Below are 16,124 nucleotides of genomic sequence, written 5' to 3'. Positions count from 1 at the left end.
CTCTCTCACTCTCTCTCACTGTCTCTCTCTCTCCCCCCCTCCCTCTCTCTCTCCGTCCTTCCTCTGCTTGTGTGCTCTCTCTCTCTCTCTCAAAAATAAATTAAAAAAAAAGAAAACTTAAAAGTCCTAAAACAAAAACTAGTTTCCTTTAAAGAATGCCATTTTGAAATGAGCAAGGCTGGCGATTGTTTGCTTTGTTTTGCACAAGAGCACATCCTTTCCTGGAAGAGTGGGAATTCTCCTGGTTCCAGGCATAAGGATTTAGGAAGGGTCCTGCCTGTGGACAAAAGTGGGGATCCGAACTGGGTGAATTCAATCCTGGGAGATTTAGGAGTGGCTGGAACCCCGATCTTCAGAAGATTTCCCCTCCAAAGTGGTTCTGCTGTGTCCTTCCTTCATCTCGAGCTGCGTTTCCCCAGCCTTAAAACTGCATGTGCTCACATGAACTGTGGTGTTTTAAAGCCCACCCCACAGAAGGGTGTGAACTCCTTGCTACGCTCCCCTCCCTGCCATCCCCGCTTGTAAAGTGCATCTAGGCTGGAGGAGAGAGCAAAGAGGCCACAGGAACTTTTCATGTTACCTCTGTGTATTTTAAGATACGACAAGCAACTGAAAGGTCAAAATCAAACTTTTGACTGAACCTCATCAATGATTCAGTCACTGTAAGTTGAAGCTGGCCCCTTAGCAGAGTGAGTTGGTGAAGGAGATTGCCGTCCCAGGCCGGCTCTGTCCTACTTCCATTTTCTAAGACCTCGCCCAGCTCTCCGCAGCCTCTTACACTGAAAGCCCCGTCCCCCCTTTCTGTGTGTGCCCCAGGCTTTGTCTGGGGTCAAACAAAAGCAAACAGTGCAGGTGTCCACTCTCAGCGCGCCCTGCCCCAGCAGCTGCAACACTCCCTCTGGGAGCCGCTGCCTGCGCCTGCTAGTTGTGACGCTGCGAGCTGGTTGTGACGGAGGTCTTGCCCAGGAGCTGGCCACATAGACTGCCTGTCTTCGGGAGGTTCATGGTGTTGGCTAGCAGCAGGTGTCTTCAGTGGCGATCGGGCAGCTTGCAGACCTGACTCCACCCGTCCCCGGGCTGAGGCAGTGTGGTGAGAGCAAGTACCAGTTAGATCTGGTGGTGTCCCTTCTTTCTCCCCTTCGGCTTTCGCAGTAGCTGAAGTGTGAGTAATCAAATCAAAACCTCTAATTGCGGTCTTGTCCCAGCTTCACTAAATCGACTTCCAAAGGGAGGAATAGTCGAGGCTTCTCCAGTGGTTTTTCCATCACCTGTGGATCATGTGGGATTAAAACCTGGCCATAGAATGCCTGGGGGGTGAGCCCTTAGCACAGACGGTTGGAGCTTTGGGTCTGGGGCTGCAGAGGCTTTTCAGGGTCTTGTTTTTCTTGATTGTGGATCCAGTAGCACAGAAGCATTTGGGAAGTTTGAGGCAGTCGTTGACTCTGTATGCCCCCAATACCGTAACTTTTGTCCTGGAATTATAGCAGCTTGGAAACGTCTTTCTTGCCTGCCGTGAGATCTTAAAAAAAAAAAAAAAAAAATCCCACTGGCAATGCATTTCAGACTCTCTGATTATTGGTGGGAAGGGGATCTTTGCCATCAAGGTGGAGGTCCCTGGGGCCTGCGCATTCCCTTCCCGTGAACCACCGGCACGGGATGTGTTGTCAGGACCCGGCCACTGTCCCCTTGACAAACAGCCTGCCTGACTTTGCTTCCTCTGCTGGCCTTACCTCCTCTGAGGAGATGTGATGTGCTTTGGAAGGACGCCAGAGGTTTAAACCCAGGAGGTCACACGGGGTGTGATGGCGGGCACTGCCGTCTAAGGCCCCTGGGAGCTGAGGGTGACAGACTCCCCCAGTGACAGTGTGGGGCAAGTGCACCAGGCAGGAGGAAGCAGCCAGCCGGGGAGCGGCTGAGGCCATGTGCTTACCTCTTTTTTTTTTTTTTTAATGTTTTTATTTATTTTTGATACAGACAGAGACAGAGCATGAGCAGGGGAGGGGCAGAGAGAGAGGGAGACACAGAATTGGAAGCAGGCTCCAGGCTCTGAGCTGTCAGCGCAGAGTCAGACGCGGGGCTCAAACCCACGAACTGTGAGATCGTGACCTGGGCTGAAGTCGAACACTTAACCGACTGAGCCACCCAGGCGCCCCCCATGTGCTTACCTCTTGATCCTTCTCGCTGGTGTTGTCTCCTTTTCTTTCTCAAGCCATGGCTCCTTCCCCAGCCTTCCTTTTTACATTGGTCTGCGTTTGGTTTTCCCTGCTTTTTCAGGATTTCTCCCTTTCTTTCTGTTTTGACTTTCCTCTCTCCCCCTTCAGACCTTCATGCTCTTTTCCTTCTATTTCCATCCTGTCTTGGTGGTGTTCTCTGTACTTTCACCTCTTCATACACTCAGAGGTGTTGGGATCCTCTAGAGGAGCTGACTGTAATCTCGGCATTATTTGTAATTGTTTTTAATGTTTACTTTTTGAGAGAAAGAGAATGCAAGCGAGGGAGGTGCACAGAGAGGGGGAGACACATGCGCGCGCACACACACACACACAGAATCTGGAACAGGCTCCAGGCTCTAAGCTGTCAGCACAGAGCTTGATGCCGAATTCGGACCCTTGGACCGCAGAGATCATGACCTGAGCTGAAGTCGGACGCTTAACTGACGGAGCCATGCGGGTGCCCCTGGAGCTGACATTTTAGTGGCTGCCTAATTTCTTCCCTGGCTGACACCTCCCCTGGGGGATGGCTCGCCGGGGTCAGGAAGAGAGGCCACGGACGCGCGGTGCAAAGTGTGAGGGCTTGGCCGTCCACCAGGCCAGATCCAGACGTGGCCTCAGTGAGCCACATTGGGGAGCCACATGACTGTCGACTGGGTGGTTACCTTCTCTAAATAGTGACGTCTTGGGATCTGATGGCTGGAATGTGGAATGTCTTCTGTGCTGAGCTGAGGACTTCGTACTTCCTGCCTGCCACAGTAGGAGTGGCCACTGGCCAGCTGTCTCCCAGTGGGGGCCAGTCAGTGTGCATCTCTTGGCTGGTGGAGGACGGGATGGGTGGAGACCAGGTCTGGGGCGGGGAAACCAGTCTGAAGCTTGCGTGTCTGGTGACACGTGATGATATGCAGAAACTCCTGTTCTGATTCCGGAACCAGAGAACAGTCTCAGAGGATCCTCTGAGCCCCTGGACACATTGAAATCCCCTCCTTTGGTGAGTGGAAGTCAGTTCAGCTGCTGCTGCTTCCTGAGTGCCAAGTTGTTGGTTAGGAATTAGAACTTGTGAAAGAGTGGTAGCGTTTCCACTTCCCAAACTGGGTAAGTATGAGATCTGTGTCTAAAAACAAGCTGCGGTCTGTGTGGAGAGGACGTTTAAAGTGCGTACGTTTTGATTTTCACTATTTACATTTTAGCAGTGACACTTTGTTTGAGGGGATGGCACTTTTTTTTGAAGGCGGGACGTGCCCACTTCTGACCAGTGTCTGTGGTTTCGTTTACAGATTCCCACTGGAAATCCCTTATACGAATCTTATTACAAGCAGGTAAGTTTCACGGGTGTCTTTGGGGATCGAATTAGCGAGGGCATGTCTCAGTAGGCACAGTCCTGAATGGAAGCCCGGCATGGCCTTGGGTCCCTCTCTGTCCTCCACGTTATCGGTCAGTAGCTAGTGGGCCATGTGCTGCTTTGTCTGCTGTTCTGGTTACTGCAGCCTCGTCTCACCAGTCGCGCCCCCATTCCAGGTAGACCCGGCATACACAGGGCGCGTTGGGGCGAGTGAAGCTGCACTTTTTCTGAAGAAGTCCGGGCTCTCAGACATTATCCTCGGGAAGGTACGTGAAGACCAGTAGTGACTTCTCTCCTGAGGCCGCCCTCGGGATTCTCCCGGCAGGCGAAGGCCAGACCCCTCTTCCAAGGGGATGTGCCTCCTGGGGAGTGGGCTGGCCACGGCGGGCCTCTCAGGCTGTAACTGGTGGGTTAGCCCACTTGTCACTCAGGGAGCGGACGGGAGGCCTGAGTGCTTTGCGGACCCTGACAGCTGGTGGATTGATTCTGGCTTTGGAGCCGAGTGGACTTGAGTGTTCTCCAGGCCCTGCCACCGGCCAGCTGTGTGCCCGTGGGGGGGGGGGGGGGGGGCCGCCGGTGATTCACCCGTTCCAAATTTGCCTCCCCACCCACAGCCCGGGAGTAGCCACTCTGGCCTACCCGTAAGGTCCACGTGCTGCGGTGCTGGGCGCTCCTGCCCTGTGAGTAAACAGGCAGCGATGGGCAGTTGCATTCATGAACATCTTTGTGTTTCCACAGATATGGGACTTGGCCGACCCAGAAGGTAAAGGGTTCTTGGACAAACAGGTATTTACACATATACACAGAGCAAGTGGAGGGGCTCGGGCCAGGGCCCCCACAGGCTGGGTCACCCCTGCACTTCCTTCCTTGTTATCACTGCTGACAAGCGTTACTAGACGTAATGAGTGTGGCTTTCACACCGTTAAAATGGGAAGGTTTCATTTTGAAATAAAGGTCTTTTGAACACTTGAAGCTGTCTTTTCATGGTTAGCGTATCTTTTAAGATTTTGTGTGCTCACAAGTGATGCAAATGTTTTCAAAGATATTTTGATATATTTAAGATATTTTGAAATATCTTAAGACTCAGGGAAGTTGCAAAAATAGTCCAGGAAGTTCCGATATATCCTTCCTCAGCTCCCTGCTGGGAGAGCTGCTTACGTCACCAAGGCATGACGCTCAGTACTGAACTAGAGGCCTTACTCAGGGCTGACCACTTTTTGGGCTTTTTTCTGATGCGCATAGTTCTGTGTAACTTTATCACCTGCGTAGACTCACGTAATCACCACCATAGTCAGGATACAGAACTGCCTGCCCCCCAGAAGAATCTCTCTCGTGTTGCCCCACAGTAATCACACCCTGATCCGTGGCCACCACTCATTCCTTCTCCGTCATAATTTTGTCATTCTGAGAATGTTCTATAAATGGAAATTTACAGTACTTAACAAACGATTTTGAGTGATCCTATTTTAATTTAGTCCAGTCTTTCCCGAAACTGTATCCCAAGGGATGTCTTTCCTGGTGTCCCGCTGTCCATGAGCCGATCCATTGGGAAGGCACCATCAGCTTTTCCTCCCTTTCTTGAGATTCATACTGTACATCTGCACGTTAAAAGATTCTGAGGATCCTTGTGGACAAGAAACCCGTTAGCTTTGTCTAATGCAGTTTCCATAAACTTTTTTTACGTCCCCTTTTCCGTATGCTCTCCTCGGGTGTTCTGTGGACATCAGTCCGAGAAAGGCTGAGCTAGTGTTTATCTCTTTGAAGAAGTTTGAAAGACCGTATGGTGTTTAGAGCTTTTAAGACAGTTCATGTTCTTAGGCTATCCGATCAATTAAAATTAGGCGATTATGCTGCGTTGAGTTCCCTAAGCCAGTAACATGGCTGGTTCTGGGGTTAGGAGGGTGAGGAGGAGTTAAGGCCCCTGACAGCCTAGTTCAGATCCTTTGACCCTGCATGGGAGGTGAGTCCATTTCAGGCCACAGGGGGATGAGTGGGAGATGCTGTGTTCAGCGAGGCCAATGGGATCACAGTGCATCTCGAGTGTTAATTCCCAAACAACTGTGTCTATTTCAAACCATTTTTAAAAAATCAACATGTATTTGAGTCATCGTTTATTTGTAATCTTAAACCCAGGTCTGCTACTTATCTAATCTAGCATTTTCCTAAATGTTGGGAGCTCATTATTGCTTAAAATACATGTATTTGAGGGGCACCTGGGTGGCTCAGTATATGGAGGGCATGCGACTCTTGATCTTAGGGTTGTGAGTTCAGGCCCCACGTCAGTCACAGAGCTTACTTGAAAAACAATAAAGGTATAAAAATATATTTAATGGAAATTTTGCAGCGTTCAGAATGTAATGGACTAAGTCCACTTTGGCACATTCATTCATTCATTTAAAAAAAAATTTTTTTTAATGTTTGTTTATTTTTGACAGAGAGAGAGAGAGAGAGAGAGAGACAGAGCATGAGCGGGGGAGGGGCAGACAGAGAGGGAGACACGGAATCTGAACCAGGCTCCAGGCCCTGAGCTGTCAGCACAGAGCCCGACGCAGGGCTCGAACTCATCAACCACGAGATCATGACCTGAGCCGAAGTCGGACGCTCAACCGACTGAGCCACCCAGGCGCCCCTCATTCATTTATTTTTAATTTTTAAAAAAAAAAATTTTTTTTTCAACGTTTATTTATTTTTGGGACAGAGAGAGACAGAGCATGAACGGGGGAGGGGCAGAGAGAGAGGGAAACACAGAATCGGAAACAGGCTCCAGGCTCTGAGCCATCAGCCCAGAGCCTGACGCGGGGCTCGAACTCACGGACCGCGAGATCGTGACCTGGCTGAAGTCGGACGCTTAACCGACTGCGCCACCCAGGCACCCCTAATTTTTTTTTTAATGTTTATTTATTTCTGAGAGACAGAGACAGAGCACAAAAAGTGGGGAGGGGCAGAGAGAGAGGGAGGCACAGAATCTGAAGCAGGCTCCAGGCTCTGAGCTGTTGGCACAGAGCCTGACGTGGGGCCCGAACCCATGAACCACAAAATCGTGACCTGAGCTGAAGTCTGCCGCTCAACCGACTGAGCCACCCAGGTGCCCCTGCTATATTCATTTCAACAGTGCTCCCAGGGTGAGACCAGTTCGGCTCAACACTCTTGAGTTTTACACGTTCAGTCTTCAGTGTTGGAGCGATGTGAAATCCTTCTCTCTTGAAGCCCATGGCTGCAGACAGCTCACCCCCTGTCATTGCCAGCTGGGTGGTGTTCACACCTTCCCCTTTCTTGGATTTGCAGGGTTTCTATGTTGCACTGAGACTAGTGGCCTGTGCACAGAGCGGCCACGAAGTTACCTTGAGCAATCTGACTTTGAACATGCCACCACCTAAATTCGTAAGTTCAAGTTCATGCTCTTCTAATATCATCTGTCCATCCATGTTTTCTCTCTCTTTCTAATCAAGGCGAAATTCATATAATGTAAAATTTACCGTTTTAAAGCGAACAACTTGGTGACATTTAGTACATTCACAGTGCTGTACAGCCAGCATCCCTCTCTAGTTCCAGAACGTTTCCATCACCCTGAAAGGAAGCCCTTTCCCACCAGTAATCACTCACCGGTTCTCTCTCCCCCAGCCCCTGGCGGCCATTAATCTTTCTGTCTCTATGGATTTACCTGTTCTGTCTGGTGATCTCACTTCTTTCAGGCTTCCTCTGTGTTGTAGCGGGTGTTACACTTTGTTCCTTTTCATGGCTGAACCAGGTTGCATTGTATGGTCTAGCCCGTTTTGTTAATTTATTCATCTGTTGGTGGACATAGATATTCATGTTCCAACATTTGCACACCTCATTTCAGGTCTCGGGTCTGCACCTCAGAGTGGAGTTGCTGGGACATACAGTAATTCTGCGTTTAACTTTTTGAGGTCTTTCCTCATTTTGAAAGCACTTTGAAATGTGTATCCTTTCCCTTAACACATCCTCCGTAGTTTAATTCTGGGCCAGCCACCAGTGATCGTTTCTCTCCCTTTACAGCACGACACCAGCAGCCCCTTGATGGTCACGCCGCCGTCCGCAGAGGCCCATTGGGCTGTGAGGGTAAGTGAGCCCCGGTCAGCGCCCCTCGGCCGTCCTTCATGTGCGGTCGTTTGAGCCATTTACGATGTTCCAAACATTGCATGGGATGATTATTTGCCACAGAATTTGGCCAAAACACTTTTGCAGATGAAAATCTCTTGAAATGCCCGTGACCTTTTTGGGCATTGCCCTGCTAAAGCAGTTAGCTGAGTTTCCGGCAACGGGTTCTTAAGATTTTGCAGTCACATTGTGTGTTTCTAGGCCATATTCTGTGGCTTTTGCTGCCTGGGTTGGTTCGTCAGGATAGAAGAGGCAATTGTGAGAACTTGGCAAGCATGAAGACCTCCAAGACGTCTTTGTAGCTGTCGCTCTTCTTTCTAGCAAGTTCACGTGTTATTCTCTCCTCTCTCATGCTCTCATTGCTCTGAAAATCTTCTCTCAGTGTACGGGGACCCTCTCCATGTCCCACGTCTTTCTAGAAGCAGCAGAGGAAGACACGAGAGGTGCCTTCTAATAGGCACAGAATTAGTCCTAAAGGAAAAGCATGTGGGGCACAGAGACGGTCCTCCACGTACTGAGACCTCCTCACTCCCCACTCGTGCTGAGGGACTGTCACGTTTCCTCGCTTTTATTTGGCTTAAATACTGACATTAATAACAGTGTTGCTGTAAAATCAAGACACCTTCCCCCCCGCCCCCTCCGTCCCCGCTTCAAGTACCTCTGTCCTGTTTTTTATACAGTTTTTCTGTCCCCTCCTTGGAAGAGTTTGGGCAGGGGGAGATTGGTGCAGGGACAGGGCAGGAGGAGGCCTCAAGTGACCAAGGGATTGCGAAGTCACCCCCGTGAGCAGGGGAGCTCTTTGCTGGCAGCGGTCACAGTACCAAAGGATTTCCTTCTTCGTAGTCCAGTTGCAAGGCACCTACTTTGAAAACGAGCTGCTTTGTTATGGAAAACAATGCCTGAGAGATCCTGTTCCTGGAACTGTTCCGATCCCTTTCTGGCAGGGCTGTGTGGGGCCTCAGGAGACCCAGGAGCCGGGCTGGTGCCTGAGGAGGCTGCGAGGCCTCGCGCGGCAGGCTGGGAAGGAGTGGTGCTGTGATGGGGGCAGACTGTTTTCAAGTTTCAGTCAGAGAAACATTGACAGACCAGCCTGAGGTGACACGTGTTCTTTTCTGTTGGGAGAGCACTGGGCTGCTCAAAGCAGCGCTCCAGACCCTCGGGGCCGACACGGGGCGCTCACCTCAGTGCCTCGAGGGCCTTGTGCCTATAGAATCGGCTTGTGCCCTCCTTTCTGTTTTCTTTTTTGCTTTTTAATTGTGGCAAAATATACGTGACATAAAGGTTACCATCTTGACCATTTTTAAGAGTATAGTTCCCTAGTGTTGGGTTCATTCATGTTGTTGTCCATCCTTTCCGCCCTGTCCATCTCTAGAACTTTCTCATTGCTCCAAACTAAAACTCTGTCCCCATGAACACTAACCCCCTCTCCCTGCCCCGGCCCCTGGAGCCCGCCATCTGCTTCCTGTCTCTGGGAGTGTGACTCCTCTAGGGACCTCGCGTAAGTGGGATGATACAGCCCCTGCCCTTTGTGTGCTGGCTTCTGTCCATCATCATGATGCCCTCAAGGTTCATCCGCATTGTAGCCTGTGTCAAAATCTCCTTTTATTTTTGAGGCTGAATAATAGTTCGTTGTGTGGGTGCACCACATTTTAGTTGTCCGTTCTTCTTGTTGGGGGGTCTTTTCTTTTGAGAGCCAAGGTAAGCAAGCAGGGGAGGGGCAGAGAGAGAGGGAGACAGAGGATCCAAAGTGGGCTCAATGCTGACATTGCAGAACCCGGTGCGGGGCTTGAACCCATGAACCACAAGATCATGACCTGAGCTGAAGTCAGATGCTTAACCGACAGAGCCACCCAGGCGCCCCTCGAGGGTGTTTTCTTAGTGCACCCAGCAGCAGCTCCGGCTTGTTCACGGAGTGGGTGCTGAGGGTTATGCAATCCCCCGGGGCCAGTGGCTGTGGGCTTTATTTCTGGAGGAGGGCAGGTTTCAGGGCCCTGCCTGGACCCGCCTCACCGATGGCCCTTGGATGTGTGACCCACAGTTCATGTTTGACAGTGGACTCAGTAGCTTCTGCTCTGTGCCATCAGTCCTCCTCACACCTCTCTGTTCAGGAGCAGCTTTTAGAGTTGTTTTCTTTACTGTGAGAGGATTTCCTCTGCTTAAAGTTGATTTTGGTAATTGGTTGCTTAAGTCTTTTTTTTTTTTTTTTAATGTTTATTTATTTTTGAGAGAGAGAGAGAGACAGAGTGCGAGCAGGGGAGGGGCAGAGAGAGAGAGGGAGACACAGAATCCAAAGCAGGCTCCAGGCTCTGAGCTGTCAGCACAGAGCCCGACACGGGGCTTGAACCCATGAACCACGAGATGACGACCTGAGCCGAAGTTGGGACACTCAACCAACTGAGCCACCCAGGAGCCCCCTTAAGTCTTTGGTTTATTTTTATATTTGGTTCTTGAGCTCTTTTAGTTCTGTAGGTTGATGCCCGGTTTTCATCGTTTGTCCTAAAGAAGGAACAGCCATTCAGGCCTTCATCTGTCTTGTCCTAGTGCGCTCCTGGGAGGGAGGGAGTGGTGGTCCTTGTCTTCCAGGCAGCCCCTGTGGTAGAGAGTGAGGCCCAGGCCAGGCCCTGTCCCCCTATTGACCTTGGCCACCGGGTAGAAGTTCACTCTGAACTGCCGTGAGGCTGTCCTGTGCTTTTCGGCGAGGCCAGTGGTGGGTCCTTGCCCGTGTTCATCCAGCTGCGGGTCAGAACTTATCTTGGATTCTCACACAGGCACACTTTCTTTCCAACTAGGTGGAAGAAAAGGCCAAATTTGATGGAATTTTTGAAAGCCTCTTACCCATCAATGGTTTGCTCTCTGGAGACAAAGTCAAGCCGGTCCTCATGAACTCAAAGCTGCCTCTTGATGTCCTGGGCCGGGTAAGTCGTTCTCTCACACCCTGCAGTGCTGCTGAACTCCGTAGGCCCTGCCCACATACACATTGGAGGCTCTACGCATGGCCGTGCACCATCAGGGGGCTTTGCAAGAGCCGATGTGGATGGAGAATTTGTTACAGTCACGCTGGCTTAGGGCCTCATGGATGTGGCTCACAGATGCTCCGCAGCCTGGGACAAGATGCTGGTGTGGGCCCATTGCACACGTGGGGAGGCAGCCTCAGAAGTGATCTTGCTGCCCAGGGCCGAGAGATGGGCAGGGGTGAGATTTGAACCCAGACCCAGGATCTCCCTGTCTCTGTGTGCTTCTGGGGAGAAGTGTGGGAGTGTCCATCTATAATTCTTGTCTATTTAGAATTACTTTTTTTCTGCTTAAGAACTTAAGATGCAGATTATTTTTTTATTTTTTTGAGAGAGAGGACGCAAGTGAGTGAGGGACAGACAGAGAGAGAAGTGGGGCTCACCCAAAGTGGGGTTCTTATTTGCCTGAAGCAGGGCCATGAGCTCACCTGATGCAGGATTCGAACTCATGAACTGTGAGATCATGACCTGAGCCAAAGTCAGATGCCTAACTGACTAAGCCATCCAGGTGCCCAGGTGAAGTTACTTTAAATTCTGCTGCAAGAATAGAGAAAATTTATACATTCGCTTAAAAAAAAAACAAAAAAACCCTCAGCTTTGTTTCTATTAAATACAATTTAAAAAAAATTTTTTTTGTTTATACTTATTTTTGAGAGACAGAGAGAGACAGAGTACAAATGGGGGAGGGGCAGAGAGAGGGAAACACAGAATCTGAAGCAGGCTCCAGGCTCCGAGCTGTCAGCATAGAGCCCGACACAGGGCTCGAACTCACAAACTGTGAGATCATGACCTGAGCTGAAGTCGGACTCTCAACCGACTGAGCCACTGAGGCACCCCTAAATACAAATTTTTTAGGTACAGCTTTCTGTTCCAGATTGCTTTCCCTCCAGTGAGGTTTGCATCATGGCACTGTGTGTTTGCTCTGCACAAAGCCCAGTTCCACAAGGCTGTACTGAGTCCCCTGCTCTGGATTGAGATGGGAGGGATGTCATCTGTCTGGACTGGATTGTGATGATGTGGCAGTCACGGGCCCAGTAGGGGACTGAGCATGGTCCCTGCTACCTTAGGCCACGCCTGTGGGTCTAGCTCATGACGTTTGGTAGAACCTCTAGGAAAGGTGCAAATTCCTGTCCACTTGGATTCACCTAATAATGTTTCTGTTTGATTATGACTTTTTTGGACACTGGCCCGCTTAGTAGGACCCAGGTAGAGCCCACCTTAACAGTTTGCTTTGAAAGAAGGCCACTAAGGGGCGCCTGGTGTCTCAGTTGGTTGAGCATCCAACTCTGGATTTCGGCTCAGGTCATGGTCTCAGGGTTTGTGAGTTTGAGCCCCGCATCAGGTTCTGCACTGACAGTGTGGAGCCTGCTTAGAATCCTCTCTCTCCCTCTCTCTGCTCCTTCCCATTTTTTCTCTCTCTAAGTAAATACACTAAAGTTCATAAAAAAAAAAAATTAAGAAAGGGGAATCTCTCAAATCCTTTTGTTCGCTCTTGGCCGTGGCATGGTGTCGGTGGAGCTCTGTGATGGGGACCCTGGCTGATCACCTATAGTTTTTCCAAGGCCCGAGTTTTAATTGCAGCGGGATGGGGTGACCCGTTCCTGCACTTTGTGTGCCTTTACTTGGCAGTCCTTGCAAAGTACCCGATGATGGATATAATCATGTTGTAGAGCCAAGTCACGAACAAGACAGACTTGACAGAGGTGGAACGTGCTTTGTTAGAAGGGGAGCTTGGCTAGGAAGGGCGCGTTCTGCAGTCTTCTGCCCTGGCTCCAGCTCTTGTGACACAGGGGTCACTTCTCATCTCTACTCTCTCCTTCCCTCCTTTTCTTCACACACCAGCCTTATGTGCACCCGTTCATCCATGTACTCATGCATCCACATCCATTTACCCGCCCACCTGTGCACGAGTGCATCCGTATCCGTGCACACACACATTCATAACTGTGCACCCACCCGTCTGTATGTGCATCCATATTCATGCACCCATTTATCTGCGCACCCAGCTGTCCATGATGAATGCGTCAGTATACTCGTGCATACATTCATTTACCTGTGCACCCGTGCACCAACCATCCATGCAGGCATTCAGGAAGTTTTGGAATCTGCCCTGGGCCAGCCCTCGTGCTGAGCACTGGGAAGATGGGGATGAAATTAGGTACAGTCCAGAAGGTCGAATAAACAAATAGTAGTTAAGATCCAAAATAATTAGTGGTTGAGATCCTAATATTTCTTTACCGAGGGCTTAATACGTGCCAAGCCCCACTGGAACACTTTGCACGAATGAAGTCCTTTAGTACTTGCAACCGCCCTGTTACGGTTGGTGTCACTTTCATTTTCCAGATGAGGAAATGGGGGCCTTCATAGTGGCCAGTCAGCCCCTCAGGGTCTCATGGAGATGGGAATGAGGTCCTAGGTGGTCCCCAGGTCCCTCACTCTTCCCTGGTAAAGCCTCTACTACCCAGTGCTTCCCTGGTAATTGTGATTCTGCCCACTGAGGACAGTGGCAGAGGGGAGATGCCTGATCTGCCAGGGCAGAGGGGTATGGGGCAGGCAGGGAAGGCTTCCTAGAGTAGGCACTTGTGGGTTGTGTTCTCTAGAGTAAAGAGATGGGTTGCCAGCGATGGGACGAGAAGGGGTGCGTGGCAGCATGAGCAGAGGCATGCTCGGGAGGGCTGGTGTTCTTACCAGGCAGTTCCTCCCCCAGGGAATGTTGAGCAATGTTTGGAGACAGTTCTGGTTGTCCCACCTGGGTCTGGTGTTGCTGGCCTCAGGTGGGTGGAGGCCGAGGATGCTGCTCAACACCGTGCCGTGCCCAGGTCAGCCCCACCACAGAGAGTGATGTGGTCTCGAATGTCCGTGGTGCTGAGGTGGAGGGGCCCCCGGACAGAGAGAAGCTATGGAGCCAGGAGTTCTCATTCTGGTCCTGGTTCCTTGAGCAAGTGCCATCTGCTTGGAAAAGTTACTCTCCCTGAATTGAAACCAGAGGCATACAGCACTCGGCCTGATGCAGAATGCCTCCGAAAGGGCGTCCACATGCTTGAAGGGACTGTGAACAGTTTGGGGTCCCTAGAGGTCAAGGTGGAGTCCCTGGAAGCTGGGCTGTGGTACAGGGACCTGTGTAGGGCACGGGAGGGGGGATGGGGTCCACGTGCCAGGCAAAGGGGCAGGCTCAGAGTGCATTCTAGAACAGTTCCTGTAGTAACCCTGGGGAAAGGATTAGAGGCAAAGAGGCCAACTGGAGGCTGTGGCCTCTGTGGACGATTGGAGAGGCCCAAGTCAAGGACAGCAGGAGGGCTGGGGAAGAGGGCCTGCAGATGAGAACTGTCCCTGGGCTGATGTCGCTCCTGATTGAGGAGGTCCCGGCATGTGAAGCACCACGTTTGGACCCCAGGTGTCGACTTCGCTCTGGGTACTGGCGACCCGCCCAGTGTTGCCGAGTCAGGCAGGCCTGCTGGTTCTGGTGATGCTGACTTGGGTCAGGAAGCTAGTGCTTTGATTGTGGTTTAGACAGTCTGGCACATGGCCTTTGACCCGGTATAGGAACCTGTACCTGCCTCATCTTGAGGGTGCAAGCGTGCTCTGTGTCACCTGCCTCACCATCCACCAATGGGAGAGGAGACGAGACCCCACAGACCTCGAACGCGTGCCCATGGCCAAGCACACCATGAATGGGGTTGGGGGGGGCTTGTGTTTGGAGCAGCACCTGTGCCGAAACCAAGCCGTGTTTCCTATCTAAGAATTCCTTGTGAGACGATAAAGAGAAAAGCAAGGTGGACATGGTTGTAATTACAATCACTTGTTAGAGAAAGTGAGCACAATACAATGGAGGGATCTTGGAACTGATGGTACTTCGTCAGCTGATGGTTTTGCAGAGAACCTGCCGAGGGGTTCTCCAACGCGTCTTGAGTGCCTCGTCTGAACCCCAGTGTGCACCGAGCACATGGAATCTGAGTTCTGGCAGACGTGCTTCCTTCCCCAGGGAGGCTCGGTGCCCCCCCCCCCCCCCCCCCACCTCCCTAGTAAGCCTTGCTCTCTTTCCCTTGCAGGTCTGGGACCTCAGTGACATCGACAAGGATGGGCACCTGGACAGAGATGAGTTTGCTGTGGTAGGCCCCTGCTGTGACTCTCTTTTCCTACTCTGCTGAGGAAGGAAACACAGCTCATGTGGGGTTTCTGGATTCGTTTTTTTTCCCCTCTTATTTATTTGTTTGTTTGTTTGTTTGTTTAAAGTTTGTTTATTTTTGAGGGTTGGGGAGGGGCAGAGAGAGAAGGAGAGAGAGGATCCCAAGCAGACTCCATGCTGCCAGCACAGAGCCCGTTGTGGGGCTCAAACCCACGAACCGTGAGATCATGACTGAGCCGAGATCAAGAGTCAGACGCTTAAGCGATTGAGCCACCCAGGCACCACTTCTTCTGTGATTTTTAGAAAGTAGTTATTTTGATGTGCTTTGGATTTAAAGAAAAGTGGCAGTGATACAGAGAATTCTTTTCAATACCCTCCAGTCACATTCCCCGGTGCTATTATTTTACCACTTTGCTTTATCCTCCTCCCAACTCTTGCCGTATGTGCATATGTATACACACATAAAAATTTCGTTTGAACCATTTTGGAGGAAGCTGCGCGCACCATACCTTTTCATCCCAGAATACTTCAGGGTGGATTTCCTAAAACCAGTGAATTCTCTTATGTAACCCGTGTCCAATTCAAACCCAGGAAATTAACATTGGCATTGCCTAAGTTACTATGGTATTTATTACGTGTCCTGTCTTCTGTATTGTTACATCATTAACCTATTATCTAAGGATGTTCGGACATTGCCAGTTGTTCCTAAAACGTCCTTTGCAGCAAAGAAATTCTAGCCTCCTGTGTTATGTTCTGTAGCTCTGTCTCTTTCATGCCCTCTGATCTGGAGGCATCTCCATCTGTCTCTGTGTCTCGTGGGCATATGGGCATTTTGAAGAGCGTAGGCCAGCAGTTTGTAGAGTGTCCCTCAGCTCAGGGATATCTGCTGTTTCCTCATGATGGTCCAGGTCGTGCTTATACGTGGGGCAGGACCCCACCATGGGGATGGCTTCTTTTCCTTGGGGTACATGCCATTGACAGGACCTGGGATGTCTTCTCCCTTGTTGTTGACATGGTATGAACCTGGATTGCAGTCAGAGTGGAGGCCGGAGTTTCTCCCTGCAGGGTTATTCTCCTCCTCTGTGCTCAGTCTGTCGTGGGAGACACATGGAGACTGGATGCCCCAGTCTCCTCCACTCTCACCCGCTAGTTCTCAAGGCCTCCCAGGAGTCTCACAGGATTCAGTGAGGATTGTGGTGGTTGCCAGATGAGTTTGTAATTCTGGCACTTCCTGCACATTTCCCAGTGAGCCTTCTACTGTGAGGAATTTGTGTCCGAGTGGACTCATGGCTGTGCCCTTTGTTCCATGTTTGCAA

General features: G+C 50.7%; 1 protein-coding gene across 12 annotated transcripts in view; it reads left to right on the top strand.

The window, feature by feature from the left end:
* EPS15L1 (epidermal growth factor receptor pathway substrate 15 like 1) overlaps positions 1–16,124 on the top strand; it is a 98,079-nt gene that overhangs the window by 21,653 nt on the left and 60,302 nt on the right. For 10 of the 12 annotated variants that reach the window (XR_007145979.1, XM_047828643.1, XM_047828688.1 and 7 more), the window contains exons 2-8: positions 3,488–3,529; positions 3,729–3,818; positions 4,291–4,338; positions 6,838–6,933; positions 7,570–7,632; positions 10,461–10,586; positions 14,732–14,791. Coding sequence is in view for 11 of the 12 variants with exons in the window: in XM_047828643.1 (XP_047684599.1) it covers positions 3,488–3,529; positions 3,729–3,818; positions 4,291–4,338; positions 6,838–6,933; positions 7,570–7,632; positions 10,461–10,586; positions 14,732–14,791 (525 nt within the window). In the remaining variant the exon portion in view is untranslated. Of the gene's footprint in view, positions 1–2,724; positions 3,306–3,487; positions 3,530–3,728; positions 3,819–4,290; positions 4,339–6,837; positions 6,934–7,569; positions 7,633–10,460; positions 10,587–14,731; positions 14,792–16,124 lie in introns of those variants that run through there. The other 2 variants (XM_047828665.1, XM_047828673.1) reach the window with 2 other exon arrangements.

The sequence above is a fragment of the Prionailurus viverrinus genome, chromosome A2 (assembly GCF_022837055.1).
Source record: "Prionailurus viverrinus isolate Anna chromosome A2, UM_Priviv_1.0, whole genome shotgun sequence".
Lineage (NCBI taxonomy): Eukaryota > Metazoa > Chordata > Mammalia > Carnivora > Felidae > Prionailurus > Prionailurus viverrinus.
Note: the sequence above shows the minus strand (reverse complement) of the source record. Positions and strands in the feature narration are given on the sequence as shown.